A 15,733-nucleotide genomic window follows, 5' to 3' on the forward strand; every position below is an offset into this window, starting at 1 on the left:
AGTGATCCTTTCGCCTCAGTCTCCTGAGAGGCTGGGACCACAGGCACACACACCACTATGCCTGGCTAATTTTTAAAGTTTTGTAGAGATGGGATCTTACTATGTTGTCCAGTCTGGTTTCGAACCCCTGGGCCCAAGTGATCCTCCTGTGTTGGCCTTCTAAAGCACTGGAATTACAGGTGTGAGCCACCATTCCTGGCCTAAATTAATTCTTTTAATGTGACTACTAGAAGGTTTAATGTGTGGCTTCTATTACATTTGTGTTGGACAGCACTGAATTAGAGTATAAAATGGCTTGCCAGGATTACAATTTAATATTCTCTGACTTATACAATATGAAATATGGAGACATATATAGAACACAAAGTACAATTATGGTACAGTGTACATAGATTACTTTGGTGTATTTAAATCTGTTTGCATTTTAGTAAACTAGCGTGTATTTAATAGCCATACAGGGTCTTAAACAGTTGCTTCTGGGCCATCCCTGAGACTTAAAAGTACAGAGCAACTGCCTCACATTGCCACTATACTGATGAGAAGAACAGGTTGAAAAGGAATCCCAAGTAACTGTTGAGTGTGTAGCATGGTCTGGGTTAGGGGAGCGATGGGGACAGGATGGGACACCAAACCATAGGTAGGTCTCCTGGGTAGGTTTCTGACAGGGCTTTGCTCAGCTTCAGGTCTTCCTCCTCTTTCTTGCATGTGTGGTATCTGACCCAAGTGTGATTTGCCTCTGAGTTCAGTGACTGGAAATCACTAAGTTGGTGGATTCCTGAGGCTGCAAGGGGTTAAAAATACTAAGTTTTGCTGAAAAAAAAAATAGAAGATGCAATGTGAAGCTGGAACTGCTTATAACCTTTGTTTTACACCCAAACACAAGTCAGTAGAGTAGTGTGGAGGAAATGTTGCCCTTTAAGATTGATGACTGCTCATCTCCTTGCTATTCAAAGGTGTTTTTTCCATTTGGATACCCAGCTGGGAATTTGAGTCATTTTAGAAGTTTGACTGACTGCTAAATCAGATGTATGTGCTTTTTAGCTTTAATATTTTAAAATATCTTTTATTATGTTGTCTGTTCCTTAATGTTTGAATTGGGGCAAAACATTTATTGCATTTTAGATCACAGTTCTCTCTAGATTTTTTTTATAGATTGACTACTCAGCATCAAAATTTACACATCTAACACTGAAAATCTAATTTGTTTGGTTAACTGGTGATAATTCTGTAACAAACATTAAGTTGTGTATTGGGAGGGGTTGGTTTTGAAAAGGAATATTTTCATTGGTGATAGATTTTATAGTCATAAAGCAATCTGTATATTAGAGCATAATCAGATAAGGAAGTGATTAGTAGAAACCAATAGACTATAGATTACCAAAATTAAGATCTCATGCAACAAAATATAATTAACAGCATAACTTGAATGTAATTTTTACAGGATTGTCTTACGAATGGTAGTGACTCTAAGTGGTATGTGAAATGCCGTTACTAGCACGTGCCAGTTGATAGAATGCTAGAAAAATCACATTTTACAGTATATTTTAGATAGGATTTTTGTATGCTTGAGGGTGACTTGGCTTATGTTTTTTTTCTTTCCTTTTAGAATATGGTTTCTAGTTTTAGGGTTTCTGAACTACAAGTATTACTAGGCTTTGCTGGACGGAATAAAAGTGGACGCAAGCATGACCTCCTGATGAGGGCGCTGCATTTATTGAAGAGCGGCTGCAGCCCTGCGGTTCAGATTAAAATCCGAGAATTGTATAGACGCCGATATCCACGAACTCTTGAAGGACTTTCTGATTTATCCACAATCAAATCATCGGTTTTCAGTTTGGATGGTAGCTCATCACCTGTAGAACCTGACTTGGCCGTGGCTGGAATCCACTCGTTGCCTTCCACTTCAGTTACACCTCACTCACCATCCTCTCCTGTTGGTTCTGTGCTGCTTCAAGATACTAAGCCCACATTTGAGATGCAGCAGCCATCTCCCCCAATTCCTCCTGTCCATCCTGATGTGCAGTTAAAAAATCTGCCCTTTTATGATGTCCTTGATGTTCTCATCAAGCCCACGAGTTTAGGTAAGTGTTAGAGAATTTAGTTTCTTCTGAACAAGAGAGTAAATGAAACGAGAGGCCTTCGACTATTGATACCTGATTTACTGTTAATGTAGTAAAATTGAGACATCAGTGCTGAATGTTTGAATGTACAGATAAAAATTTGGCGACCATGACTGAATTCTAATAGAACATTTATTTCGGCTGGGTGCGGTGGCTCACACCTGTAATTTCAGCACTTTGGGAGGCCGAGGTGGGTGGATCACCTGAGGTTGGGAGTTTGAGACCAGCCTGACCAACATGGAGAAACCCATCTTTACTAAAAATAAAAATTAAAAAGAAATTTTTTTATTTCATATCATTTGAGTGTTCTTTTCCAATTCTTTTATTGTGGTAAAATACATATAATATAAAATCTATCGTCTTGATCATTTTAAGGTATACAGTTGAATGGTATTAAATACATTGGTATTGTTGTTGTGCAGTCATCACTGCCATCCATCTCCAGAACTCTTTTCATCTGAAACTCTTTACCTATTAAACAATAGCTTTCCTTTCCTCCCCTCTCCTTAGCTCTGGCAGCCACCATTCTACTTCCACTGTCTATGATTTTAACTATTCCAAGTACCTCATATCATTGGAATCATACAGTATAAGTCTTCTTGTGACTGGTTTATTTCACAAAACGTATTGTCATCAAGGTTCTTCCATGCTGTAGTTTATGTCAGAATTTCCTTTCTTTTTAAGCCTAAATAATACAGTAGTATAAATTTTTAAAGAAAAATAGTAATCTTTTGCTCACTTCACTACCCACCCCTCAATCTCACTGTCAAGAGGCAACAACCTTAATTATTTTAGCTGTTTCTTCTGATTTTACTTCCATATTTATGTGGTATAGTATACTATATTTTGCTTATCCATTGATGGACATTTGGGTTGCTTCCACGTATTAGCTATTGTAAATAATACTGCTGTGGTCATGGGTATGCAGGTATCTCTTTGAGACCCCGCTTTTCAGTTCTTCTGGTTGTATACTCACAAATGAAATTGCTGGATCACAGTCATTCTATTTTTAATATTTTGAGGCTTCACTGTACTGTTTTCCTTGGCAGCTGTACCATTTTACATTCCCGTTAACAGTGCACAAGGGTTCCAGTTTCTTCACATCCTTATCAACACTTTTATTTTCCTTTTTTTTTTATTTTTATTTTTTCTAATAGTGGCCATTCTAATAGGTGTCAGGTGGTATCTTATTGTAACTTTGATTTGCATTTCTGTAGTGATGGTGATGTTGTACATTTTCATATGCTTTTTGGCCATTTGTGTATCTTTCAAGAAATGTATAGCCCAGTCTCTTGCCCACTTTTGAATTGGCTTGTTTTATTGTTGTTGAGTTTTAGGAGTTCTCTATATATTCTGGATATAATCCCTTATTAGATACATGATTTTTCAAATATTTTCTCCTATTCTGTGGATTGGCCTTTTTACTCTTGATCGTATCTTTTGATGTACAACTAAAAAATTTTTCATGAAAGTCCAATTTGTCTATTTTTTGTTATTGTTGCCTATGCCTTTGGTGTCATGTCCAAGAAATCATTGCTAAACTTCATGCTGTGAAGCTTTTGACCTTTGTTTTCTTCAAAGAGTTTTATAGTTTTATGTCTTACATTTAAGCTTGATCAATTTTGAGTTAATTTTTATATATGGTATTAGGTGAGTGTCCAACTTTGTTTTGTTTGTGGATATCCGTTTTTTCCCCACCATTTGTTGAAGACTGTCCTTTCACTCATTGAAGGATCTTAGCACCCTTGTCAAAAATCATTTGACCATGTATGTGAGGTTTTATTTTCAGGTTCTCTGTTCCAAGGTCCCCAACCCTTGGGCCATGGACTGGCACCCGTCCACAGCCTGTTAGAAACCGGGCCACACAGCAGGAGGTGAGCAAGCATTACAGCCTGAGCTCCTCCTTCTCTCAGATCAGCAGTAGCATTAGATTCTTATGGGAGCAGGAACCCGGTTGTGAACTGTGCATGTAAGGGATCTAGGTTGCACAATCTTTATGAGAATCTAATGGCTGATCTGAGGTGGAGCAGTTTCATCTGTAAACCATTCCCCTGGATTATGGAGAAATTGTCTTCCATGAAACTGGTCCTGGTGCCAAAAACGTTGTAGACCGTTGATTTATTCCATTGGTCTGGATGTCTGTCTCTATGCCAGTACCACAGTTTTGATTACTGTAGCTGTGTAATATGTCTTGTAATCAGAAACAGTGAATTCTTTAGCTCTTAACTATTTTGCAGAATTGTTTTAGATCTTCAATCTTGAGATTCCATGTGAATTTTGGAATGAATTTTTCTATTTCTGGAAAACAAATTGGGATTTTGAGAGGAATTTCAGTGTATCTGTGAATTGCTTTGGGTGGTATTGATATCTTAGCAATATTAAGTCTTCCTTTTCCCACGTAGGCTCATGGGGAAAAAAATTTAAGTCTTCTAGTGCATGAATGTGAGCTGTGTTTCTGTTTATTTACGTGTTCTTTAATATCTTGAGTAAGATTTTATTTATGTGTTCTTTAATGTCTTTCAGCAATGTTTTGTAGTTTTTATTGTACAGGTCTTTCACTTTCTTGGTTACTTTGGAAATATTTTTTCTTTTTGATTCTATTATAAATGGAACTGTTTTGCATAATTTCCTTTTCATCTTCTTATTAGTTTATAAAAATGCAATTGATTTTTGTATGTTGACTTTGTATTCTGCTACTTTACTGAATTCAGTTATTCTAACAGTTTTTTGTGTGTGGAATCTTTAAGGTTTACTATATATAAGCGCCTACCATCTTTGACCAGAGATCATTTTATTTGTTTCTTTTCTGTTTGTATGCCTTTTATTTCTTTTTTGTGCTTAGTTGCTCTGGCTAGAACTTACTCAAGCATTCTTATGATGTAAAAACTCAGATTGCTTCTGTGCGAATGGGAACAGACACAAATCTTATTTATTGATCCTGATTTTGTGTTTTGATACTTTTCATACTTTTATAAAGGGACTTACTTTCTATTTAATGTAGCTTTTAAACTGCTTTTCTAAGAAATAAACCTTTTATGTTTATTTCTAAAGGGGCACAGGGAGTTTGATACACATTTTTTAAACTTTTTATTTAATGCCCATCAATTGCTTACAAAATTTGAGAAATTTTATCGTATTAAAAATTGATACATGTGACTAACAAACTTTTGCTAACTTTGCTGTTATTATAATTCTTACTGCCTAATGAAGTTATTTACTGAGATATTTGAATTTCTTTATAAAATAAACTGGGAAATAGCATTTCATAGTTAATCTGTAAGATTGCTTTTCTTTCTGTCTTGGGAAACTCCTCTTTATTTTCAGTCATGTGAAAACTTAAACATATCTGTGCTTTTTTTCTGTCTTGAAGGATTGTACTGCAGTCTGTCTTGGTTAAGTCAGAAGGTTGTGAGGGGTAGAGCTAGTTAATGGGGCTTTAGTATGGCCTGACTAGTGGCAGGCAAGGTGGCTGCTTTTTTTCTTCAATTTTTTTGCTTTATTTATGTTTTAGCAAAACTGGTGATCCAAGCAAGTGGAGTATTGCATTTTATCTCTTTATTACATTCACTTTGAAATAAGGATTGAGTGTTTGTTCATGTTTTCTTTTCTTTTATTTTTTACAAAGTCATATGAGTAGAATTATTGGATCAAGTAGTAAGAACGTTTTAGACTCTTGATAACATATTGCCCAATTATTTTAGTGCCAGTTTAAATTTCACAAGGAAAATGAGAGAATGCCTGTCATATCTCGTTAACTTTTTGCCTTTTTTCGGTGCTATTAAAAACAAATCTTGGGGATTTTTAGAAGAAAACTTGTATCTTGCTTAAATTTTTATTTTTAAAATTAGTAACAGGACCAAGTATTTTAAATGCTTATTACGCAGTTGTCTTTTATGATTTTACTTTGATCTTTAGCCTTTCTTTTAAACAGTTGATTTATCTAATTAAAATATTTCCCTAATTTGTTTTCTAACTTCTTCTTTGTCACAGCATTTGGACAGTATCACGCACAGTGTCGTGGCTCATTTATATGTTTCTGTCTCAGCAGTTACTGTAAATTTACTACTTTTTTAAAAGTGTTTTTTTCGTTACTTATGTTGAAAGACTAGCAAATTTATTACTTTCTATGTCTTCTGGGAAAGATTCAGACTAGTGATATGCTTAGGTAGCCCTGCTTCATGAGACCCCTCAGGAATATGGCTAAGTACAGGACAGAGAGGATAAGAAGAAGGTCTGTAGGGTAGTGGTTATAGCGGAATGTGTTTTAGAGACATGGACAGAAGACCGGGGACAGAGAGGATAAGAAGGTCTGTAGGGTAGTGGTTATAGCGGAATGTGTTTTAGAGACATGGACAGAAGACTGAGGACTAAGTGAAGATGTTGCAGTAGGCCTTTGCTGAGTGGCACTCAAAGAAGGAGACATGGGAGAGGCCTTGTCCTTTTCTCTTCCCTTACTTTCCTTCTTTGTTCACAAATAAAAATAGAAATTTTCTTACTTTGCTATATTCACCATAGCGTTTCTCTTTCATTAACCTCACTAAAGTTAAATAGTATGCTCTTTATAAATTTACTAAAATAAAACATTTCATATTTCGTGTTCAGAACTATCTCATTTGGCTTAGATAAAATAATGCCAGAGATACTTTGTGTTGAAGAGTAACTAAACTCCCTGCATTTTGCTCATAGCTTAAATTAGAATGCCTCATAGCTTAAATACACATAGCTTCATGGCTTACACACTTTTTACCCTTGAACTAAAAGCTGTTAATGTTTTTCAGGAATCCTACCTGTCACTGTTTTTATAAACATTTTCTTATCTTGTCTTCCCTGAAGAGAAAAAAAAGGGCCAGGCACAGTGACTCATGCCTATAATTCTAGCACTTTGGGAAGCTGAGGCGGGTGGATAACCTAAGGTCGGGAGTTCGAGACCAGCCTGACCAACATGGAGAAACCCTGTCTCTACTAAAAATACAAAATTAGCCGGGCGTGGTGGCACATGCCTGTAATCCCAGCTACTCTGGAGGCTGAGGCAGGAGAATTGCTTGAACTTGGGAGGTGGAGGTTGCAGTGAGCCGAGATGATGCCATCGTACTCCAGCCTGGGCAACAAGAATGAATCTTTGTCTCAAAAAAAAAAAAAAAAAGAAATTTTTTCTTAAGGTGTAATCTTTTGATGTCAGATTGATAAAACAATTGGATATAAGAAATTATTTTGTAGAATTTGGGTAGAAAGTCAAAATGTCAGCAAAATACCACATAGTTTGCCAAATAAAAGTGGAAAAACTTTAATCATTTTAGTGATGACCTTTAATTGATTATTTTTGGAGCCACAGCATCTAGGGCAATGTAGTTACATTCAGAAGTTGCCTTAATTTTTACATGATTGGGTTTTATGTTGAAACTACTTAAAAACATAGAAGTTCAGTGAAAATCATATATTTAGAATACTGCTTTGGAGAAACTTTTTCACATTTGGTAACTGAGAATTAAAAATCGTCCAGAGTCAAAAGAGATGAGATCAAATCTATGTTTCAGTGCACATATTCCTGACATTCTAAGGCTGGGCTGTGTATTGTGATTTATACACAATTAGTTAAATGACTTCTAAGCCATCAACATACTGTTGAGTAGGAATTAGTTAACAACAAGGGAGAGACTAGAAGAGCCATGGTAGGAAAAACAGACAGAAGGTCAAAAATGTCATTCTAGAACCTCTTGGGATTTTGAAACCAATAGCCGTATGTATTTCTTTATTGTTGAGGGAATTGTTGTTACAGCATAGCACATTTATTGATCTAAACAAAGCCAAAAAACCGGAATGTGTATATTCTATTTAAGAAGATACATTAGTGCTTCTCTTCTGTTCTGAGGTGGTGGCTGGTCTCACCTCGTCACCAGCTCCATTTTCCTCTCCTCTCTCTTCCCCTTTCCCTTGAGTCTGAGAGTGCCTCCAAGCCTTGTAGGGTGGTAATGGAGCCCCTGCGCTTTCTCCTTTCTCGGGTCCTGTGTCCGTGCCTGCCCTGCCATGAATGAGGAGTACGATGTGATCGTGCTGGGCATCAGTCTGATGGAATGTATCTTATCAGGTATAATGTCAGTGAATAGCAAGAAAGTTCTTTATATGGATTGAAACCCTTACTGTGGAGGAGAGAGTGCATCTGTAACACCACTGGAAGATTTATACAAAAGATTTAAAATACCAGGATCACCACCAGAGTCAATGGGGAGAGGAAGAGACCGTAGTGTTGACCTGATTCCCAAATTCCTTATGGCTAATGGTCAGCTGGTTAGGATGCTACTTTATGCAGAGGTAACTCACTATCTGGATTTTAAAGTGACTGAAGGGAGCTTTGTTTATGAGGATGGAAAAATATACAAGGTTCCTTCCACTAAAGCAGAAGCTCTGGTGTCTAGCTTAGTGGGACTGTTTGAAAAATGTCACTTCAGGAAATTCCTAGTTTATGCTGCCAACTTTGATGAAAAAGATCTGAGAACTTTTGAAGGCATTGATCCTAAGAATACCACAATGCGAGAGGTGTACAAGAAATTTGATTTAGTGAAGATGTTATAGATCTTTCTGGTTATGCTCTTGCACTTTATAGAACTGATGACAACTTAGACCAACCATGTTGTGAAACCATTAATAGAATTAAATTTTATAGTGAGTCTTTGCAAAGATATGGCAAAAGCCCATACCTTTATCCACTCTATGGCCTTGGAGAACTGCCCCAAGGATTTGCAAGGCTAAGTGCTATTTATGGAGGTAGCTATATGCTGACTAAACCCATTGGAGAAATCATTGTACAGAATGGAAAAGTAATTGGTGTAACCTCTGAAGGAGAAATTGCTTGCTGTAGGCAGCTCATCTGTGACCCCAGCTGTGTAAAAGATCAGGTAGAAAGGTGAGCCAGGTGATCAGTTATTTTCATCCTCAGCCACCCCATCAAGAACACCGATGATACCAACTCCTGCCAGATCATTATTCTACAGAATCAAGTCAACTGAAAATCAGGTATCTAATATGTCTGCGTGGTCTCCTCTGCGCACAATGTAGTGGCACAAGGGAAGTACATTGCCATAGTTAATACAACTGTGGAAACCAAGGAGCTGGAGGAGGAAATCAGACCAGCTTTGGTGCTCTTGGAACCAATTGAACAGAAATTTCTTAGCATCAGTGACCTCCTGGTACCGAAAGACTTGGGAACAGAAAGCCAGATCTTTATTTCCCACACATACGATGCTACTACTCATTTTGAGACAACGTATGATGACATTAAAAACATCTATAAGAGGATGACAGAATCAGAGTTTGACTTTGAGGAAATGAAGCGCAAGAACAATGACATCTATGAGGAAGATTAACGACAGTACGTGTTATTATCTAATTAGGACAAATTTGAAATTTGGCAAATAATGCGTATGATATGAAATCAGTATTGTAAGGCCTGCTTTTGTAATCAAAATGGAGAGAATAAAGAGCACTGGGCCAGTAAATACTCCTCCCCTTCATCTGTCTAATATTATGTATTAACTTGTTTTCATGAAGTGGCTATTCAGAATTGGCAGTTACCACATTGTATTCAATTTAACCAAACTGGCTTTTTTTTTTTTTTCTAGTGAAGGATCAGTTGTAAACAAACATTGGGATACTGATACAGACAACAGTTTTAAATAAACATTGGAGGATACTGATACTTGAGACAGTATTTCTATCTTTTAATCAGGGTAGCCTTTGCAGTTGTGTGCTGTTGCCCAAGAGCTGGATCCATACAGGTTGTGTGCCATCTGTCATGTTGACATTCGGGAGATTCTACATTGAATATTACATGGTTTGGGATGGCATCCAGAAGTTTTCCCTGTGACTTTATATTTTGTGTTATCTCAAGTGTTATGGCAGGGCTCAAATAGCCATATGCAGAAAACCAAAATTTGACCCCTTCCTTACACCTCATACAAGAATTAACTCAAGATTTACTAAAGACTTAAATGTAAGACTTAAACCTATACAAACCCTAGAAGAAAACTTAGGCAATGTCTTTCAGGACATAGGCATGGGGAAAGGCTTCATGACTAAAACACCAAAAGCAATGGCAACAAAAGCCAGAATTGACAAATGGGATCTAATTAAAATAAAGACCTTCTGCACAGCAAAAGAAATTATCATCAGAGTGAACAGGCAGCCTACAGAGATGGAGAAAATTTTTGCAATCTATCCATCTGACAAAGGGTTAATATCTAGAATCTATGAAGAACTTAAATTTACAAGAAAAAACCAACCCTATCAAAAAGTGGTTGAAGGATATGAACAGACACTTCTCAAAAGAAGACATTTGTGCAGCCAACAAATGTGAAAAAATGCTCATCATCACTGGTCATTAGAGAAATGCAAATCAAAACCACAACAAGATACCATCTGCTGCCAGTTAGAATGGTGATCCCTAAAAAGTCAGGAAACAACAGATGCTGGAGAGGATGGGAGAAATAGGAATGCTTTTACACTGTTGGTGAGAGTGTAAATTAGGTTAACCATTGTGGAAGACAGCGTGGTGATTCCTCAGGGATCTAGAACCAGAAATACCATTTGACCCAGCAGTCCCATTACTGGGAATATGTCCAAAGGATTAAAAATCATTCTACTATAAAGACACATGCACATGTATATTTGTTCATAATAGCAAAGACTTGGAACCAGCCCAAGTGCCCATCAGTGATAAACTGGATAAAGAAAATGTGGCACATATATACCATGGAATACTATGCATCCATAAAAAAAAGGATGAGTTAATGTCCTTTGCGCGGACATGGATGGAACTGGAAACCACCATTCTCAGCAAACTAACACAAGAAGAGAAAACCAAACACCATGTTCTCACTCACAAGTGGGAGTTGAACAATGAGAACACAGGAAGGGGAATGTCATGCACTGGGGCCTGTTGGGCGGAGGGGCTAGAGGGAGGGAAAGCATTAGGAGAAATATCTAATATAGATGATCAGTTGATAGGTGCAACAAACCACCATGGCACCTGTATACCTATGTAACAGACTTGCATGTTCTGCATGTGTATCTCAGAACTTAAAGTATAATAATAAGATATGTTAGTATATAGTTTTGTAGCTTGGGATTATTTCTATTCAAAAGGGTTGATATAAAATTTTTTTTTAATCACTTGAAGTTACAAAATTGTGATATCTTGAAAACAGGTGTATACAATAATACTAAAGTACTCTGTAGCTAAGGTTCTACTCTTAACAAAATGGATAATTCCCTAATCCAAAAACAAACTAGCAAAAATCTCCATTTTCTTTCCTTAAATAACTATCCTGATGTGCTCTCACAGGCAGTCTTGTTTTCCTCTTCATTTTTTAAAGATAATTTTTAAAAAACATGAGATCCTTTGGGAGTCATCTAATTTGAACATTTGTATTCTGTCTGTACAAAGGAATATGTATATAAAACATGTTACGTTATAAAGAATTTCAAGGGAATGAACACCTGTGAAGCTGCTACTTTCTGAAAAAGGAACATTACCATATCGTTAAAGTCCTCTCCTTTCTGAGTTAAGTTACTATTCTGGATTTTGTGTTTCTCTCCTTTGCTTATTTCATCATATATGTGTATGTGTAAAAACAGTTTAGTTAGCTTGCTTCTGAAATTTATATAAGGTATTCCTTTTGTTTTTGTTCTTTTTACAAGGTCTTGCTCTGTCGCTCAGGCTGGAGTGCAGTGGCATCACTGCAACCTCTACCTCTCAGGTTCAAGTGATCCTCCCACCTCAGCCTCCTATGTTTCTGGGACCCACGGTGTAAAGCCATACCTGACTGATTTGATTTGATTTGATTTGATTTAATTAATTTAATTAATTAATTTATTTATTGAGACAGGGTTGCTCAGTTGCCCAGGTTAGAGTGCAGTAGCACAGTTTTGGCTCATTTCAGCCTCAACCTCCGGGGCTGAAGCAATCCTCCCACCTAGGCTTCCTGGATAGTAGGGACTACAGGCATACACCATTATACTTGGCTAATTGTTTTGTATTTTCTGTAGATAGAAGATTTTGCTACGTTCCCCAAGCTAGTCTCTAACTTCTGGGATCAAGACCTTCTGCCCATCTTAGCCTCCCAAAGTGCTGGGGTTAAAAGGCATGATCTACTCTGATAGGCCTTGATTTTTTTATTTGTCGGGAGGAGGTCTCTCTGTGTTGTTCAGGCTGGTCTTGAACTCCTGAGCTCAGGCTATCCTTCTGCCCCGGCTTTCCAAAAGTGCTGAGATTATAGGCATGAGCCAATGCACTTGGCCCTATATAATAATAATCTTATGTGATTCTTCGTTGACTCTTTGTTCACTGTTTATATGCATCATAAATGTTGATATGTCTAGCTATTTGGTGTTATGTGAAATACCTTCAAAGTTTTATGAACCTTTGATTCCTTAATTTCTATATTGTTCTTTTCAGATTACAAAAGTTGTTTATATTTGGAATAAAAAATCGTAAGAAAAGGACAGTCCCTTATCTCATTCATTACTTAGCTAGAGTCATATCAAGTTTGTTTCTCTGCATATATTATGTTAATGCTGTTTCTTTTATCTCTCTCTCTCTTTTTTTTTTTTCTCTGAGATGGAGTCTCCCTCTGTTGCCTAGGCTGAAGTGCAGTGGCATGATCTTGCCTCACCGCTACCTCTGCCTTCCTCGTTCAAACGATTTTTCCTGCTTCAGCCTCCCCAGTAGCTGGGATTCCAGGCACCTCCTACTACACCTGGCTAATTTTTGTATTTTTAGTAGAGGCAGGGCTTCTCCTTGTTGGCCAGGCTGGTCCCTTCTCTTTCATTTTAAAAACCTTTTCCAACTGCAGAGCGTCTGGTGGAGGGAGTGGGGGCACGGTTCTGTTTGTAATATCCGTGAATAGCGTTCCCTGGAGTTTTGCACCATGACAATCTTTCTTAACAGTATTTCCTGGAAATTTATTACAGTAGATTTATTGTAGTTCTGTTATCTTGTAGATGTACCATAATTTATCCAGTATTTTTTTTGATGTACATCTTCAGTGGCTTTCACTTTTTAAATTATTCATTCAGAAGTATTTCTGTGTATACCATGTATCAGGCACTGTTCTTGCAGTTTTACAGACATTACAGCTATGAACAACTTTTGCATATATTTCTGAATACTTTTACACATATATATGAAGGATAAATGCCTGGAAGTGAAGTTGTTGAATATTTAATATTTCGATAATCACCTTTAGAGGGAGATTTGACAGTGGCTTCAACAGCATTGTACCAATTTGTACTCTATTTGTGTGTGGAGGTTTTTTTTTTCCTCTACCCTCGTCAGCATTGTATTTTTGGTCTTTTAATTTTTGCTAATCCGAAAGGTAAAAAATTAATAAGGATCAACCTCTCTTTATATCCTTGAATTCCTGAACCATTAGGACACACACATTAAGTTACAATTAAATACAATTAAAAAGGATTACAATTAAAAAGTTACAATTAAATACAATTAAAAAGGATTCAAATGATATGCTCATGAATGTTAAAGCCATCTAAATAGAATATTCTAATTTAGACACTATATTATTTTCATTAACTCAGTTAACAAGTATATAGTAAGGACTTAATTTGATTGTGGCTATGTAGTCTTAGTTGTGGAGAAGCCAGAAGTATGAGATGTGCTTTAAGGAGTTTGTTACCTAGTTAGGGAGGTAATGTTCACATTAGAAATAAGTAGCAAGCAGATATGTGTTTGTATGATGAAGTGCTATCAATTGTACATCTAAAGCTCAGTTAAATTGCATTGGCCTAATGAATGGAGAATTCAGTCAGGTCTTCTTGTAGTGAGACTTGAGGGAGCTTTAAAGGATAAATGTTCCTACTTTGGATTGGCAGAATTTATAGGAGAAGAAATTCCAAGAAAGTGGAGAGCTGTGAGTGGTCACAGAAATAGAAAATAATAATATGGTTTATTTGTGAGACCTGACAGTGAAGAAACTGCTTTGAACAGAGTAAGCCCTGGAGGGGGCTTGAAGAAATATACGTTTGCTAGGAAACAGCCTTGGCTCACTCAGAGAGAGGATACCGGTGAGCATTTTTGAGCAGAGGAAGAGGGTTGAAAGTGATAAGGTTGACTAACTCCATACTGGTGGGAGACTGGCAGGAGATAGGGCTGCTGTTTCATTTGTAGAAGGTTATAATAGGCTTTGAGTAGGGTGGTGGTAGTGAAAATGAAGAGGAATCATCACTGGCAATTATTAATAAAATGATGGCTTCTGTATGGATAAATCACCTACAAATAACTCAGGTTTGCTATGTTCTATTTAAATCTCATTAAATTAGAAAAACTTTGGTGTGTATATAATAGAATTATATTTTAAAGCAGGGTTTAGTGAAAACTTTATTTGTGAACAATTGAATATTGCTATATAGATGGCAATTGTCAAGTGTTTCTTGAAAGCATTGTGTGTGCCTGTTAGTTCCAACATATTAAGAAACAGGTTATCAAAAATGAACTTGTTTGCTAATATAGAAGAGAGCCTGTATTGATTGTATTTATTTCTTCTGTTATAATTGTATGAGAATGTTCTTTTTTTGTGTGTATCTTTATTTCCACATGTTTGAGGGTCAGCCCTCATTTATTTTTGAAGAAATTTAAATTTTTTGTTCCAATTTTTAAAATTTATTTTTTACTTTTTAAAAAGATGGGGATCTCAGCATCTTGCTCAGGCTGGAGTGCAGTGGTTGTTCACAGGCATGATCATTGTGCACTGAATCCTTGAACTCTTGGCCTCAAGTGAACCTCCTGCCTCCGCCTCCTGAGTAGCTGGGAGTATAGATCTGTGTCACTGTGCCCTGCCCTGCCAGTTTTTTAGACAGGGTTTCTCTTTCTCATACACCCAGGCAAGGTGCAGCTGCAGGTGAGATCACAGCTTGCTGCAGCCTAACCTCCTGTGCTCAAGTGATCCTCCTGAGTAGCTGGGACCATAGGTGTGCACCACCATGTCCAGCTAATTTTTACATTTTTGTGTAGAGATCAGGTCTTGCCATGTTCCTAGGCTGGTCTCAAACTCCTAGGCTCAAGGGATCCTCCCATCTCGGCCATCCAAAGTGCTGGGATTGTAGGCATGAGCCACAGTACCCAGCCCCAATTTTTTTTTACTGTGATAAAATGCATACTGTTTTGAGCATTTTAAAATCTAGTGGCATGAAGTACATTCATATTGTGCAACCATCACTTCCCTCTATCTCTAGAACCGTTTTCATCTTGCAAAACTGAAACTCTATACCCATTAAACCATAATTCACTATTCCCTCTTTCCTCAGCTCCTGGCAACCACCATCCTACTTTCTCAGATTTTGACAAGTCTAGATTTCTCATATAAGTAGAATCTTACTTATATGTCTTATTATTTGACTTATGTCATATTATTTGTCTTCTTGAGAGTGGCTTATTTCACTAAACATAATGTCCTCGAAGTTCGTCCATATTGTAACATGACAGATTTTTTTTCTCCTTTTAAGGCATAGTAATATTCTATTATATGTATATACCATGTTTTATTCATTTATTCACCGATGGACACTTGGGTTGCTTCCATATTTTAGCTATTCTAAATGATACT

General features: G+C 36.9%; 1 protein-coding gene and 1 pseudogene across 9 annotated transcripts in view; both read left to right on the forward strand.

Moving 5' to 3' along the window:
• PIAS2 (protein inhibitor of activated STAT 2) overlaps positions 1-15,733 on the forward strand; it is a 120,927-nt gene that overhangs the window by 26,986 nt on the left and 78,208 nt on the right. For 8 of the 9 annotated variants that reach the window (XM_064379213.1, XM_064379214.1, XM_021670066.2 and 5 more), the window contains one exon: positions 1,607-2,081. In XM_064379213.1, the coding sequence (XP_064235283.1) occupies positions 1,610-2,081 (472 nt within the window). In that variant the 5' untranslated portion in view covers positions 1,607-1,609. Of the gene's footprint in view, positions 1-953; positions 1,027-1,606; positions 2,082-15,733 lie in introns of those variants that run through there. The other variant, XM_012440826.3, reaches the window with a different exon arrangement.
• Positions 8,145-10,864, forward strand: LOC105709032 (rab GDP dissociation inhibitor beta-like; annotated as a pseudogene).

The sequence above is a fragment of the Aotus nancymaae genome, unplaced genomic scaffold, assembly GCF_030222135.1.
Source record: "Aotus nancymaae isolate 86718 unplaced genomic scaffold, 86718_ANA_hifiasm-v0.15.2.pri h1tg000020l, whole genome shotgun sequence".
NCBI lineage: Eukaryota > Metazoa > Chordata > Mammalia > Primates > Aotidae > Aotus > Aotus nancymaae.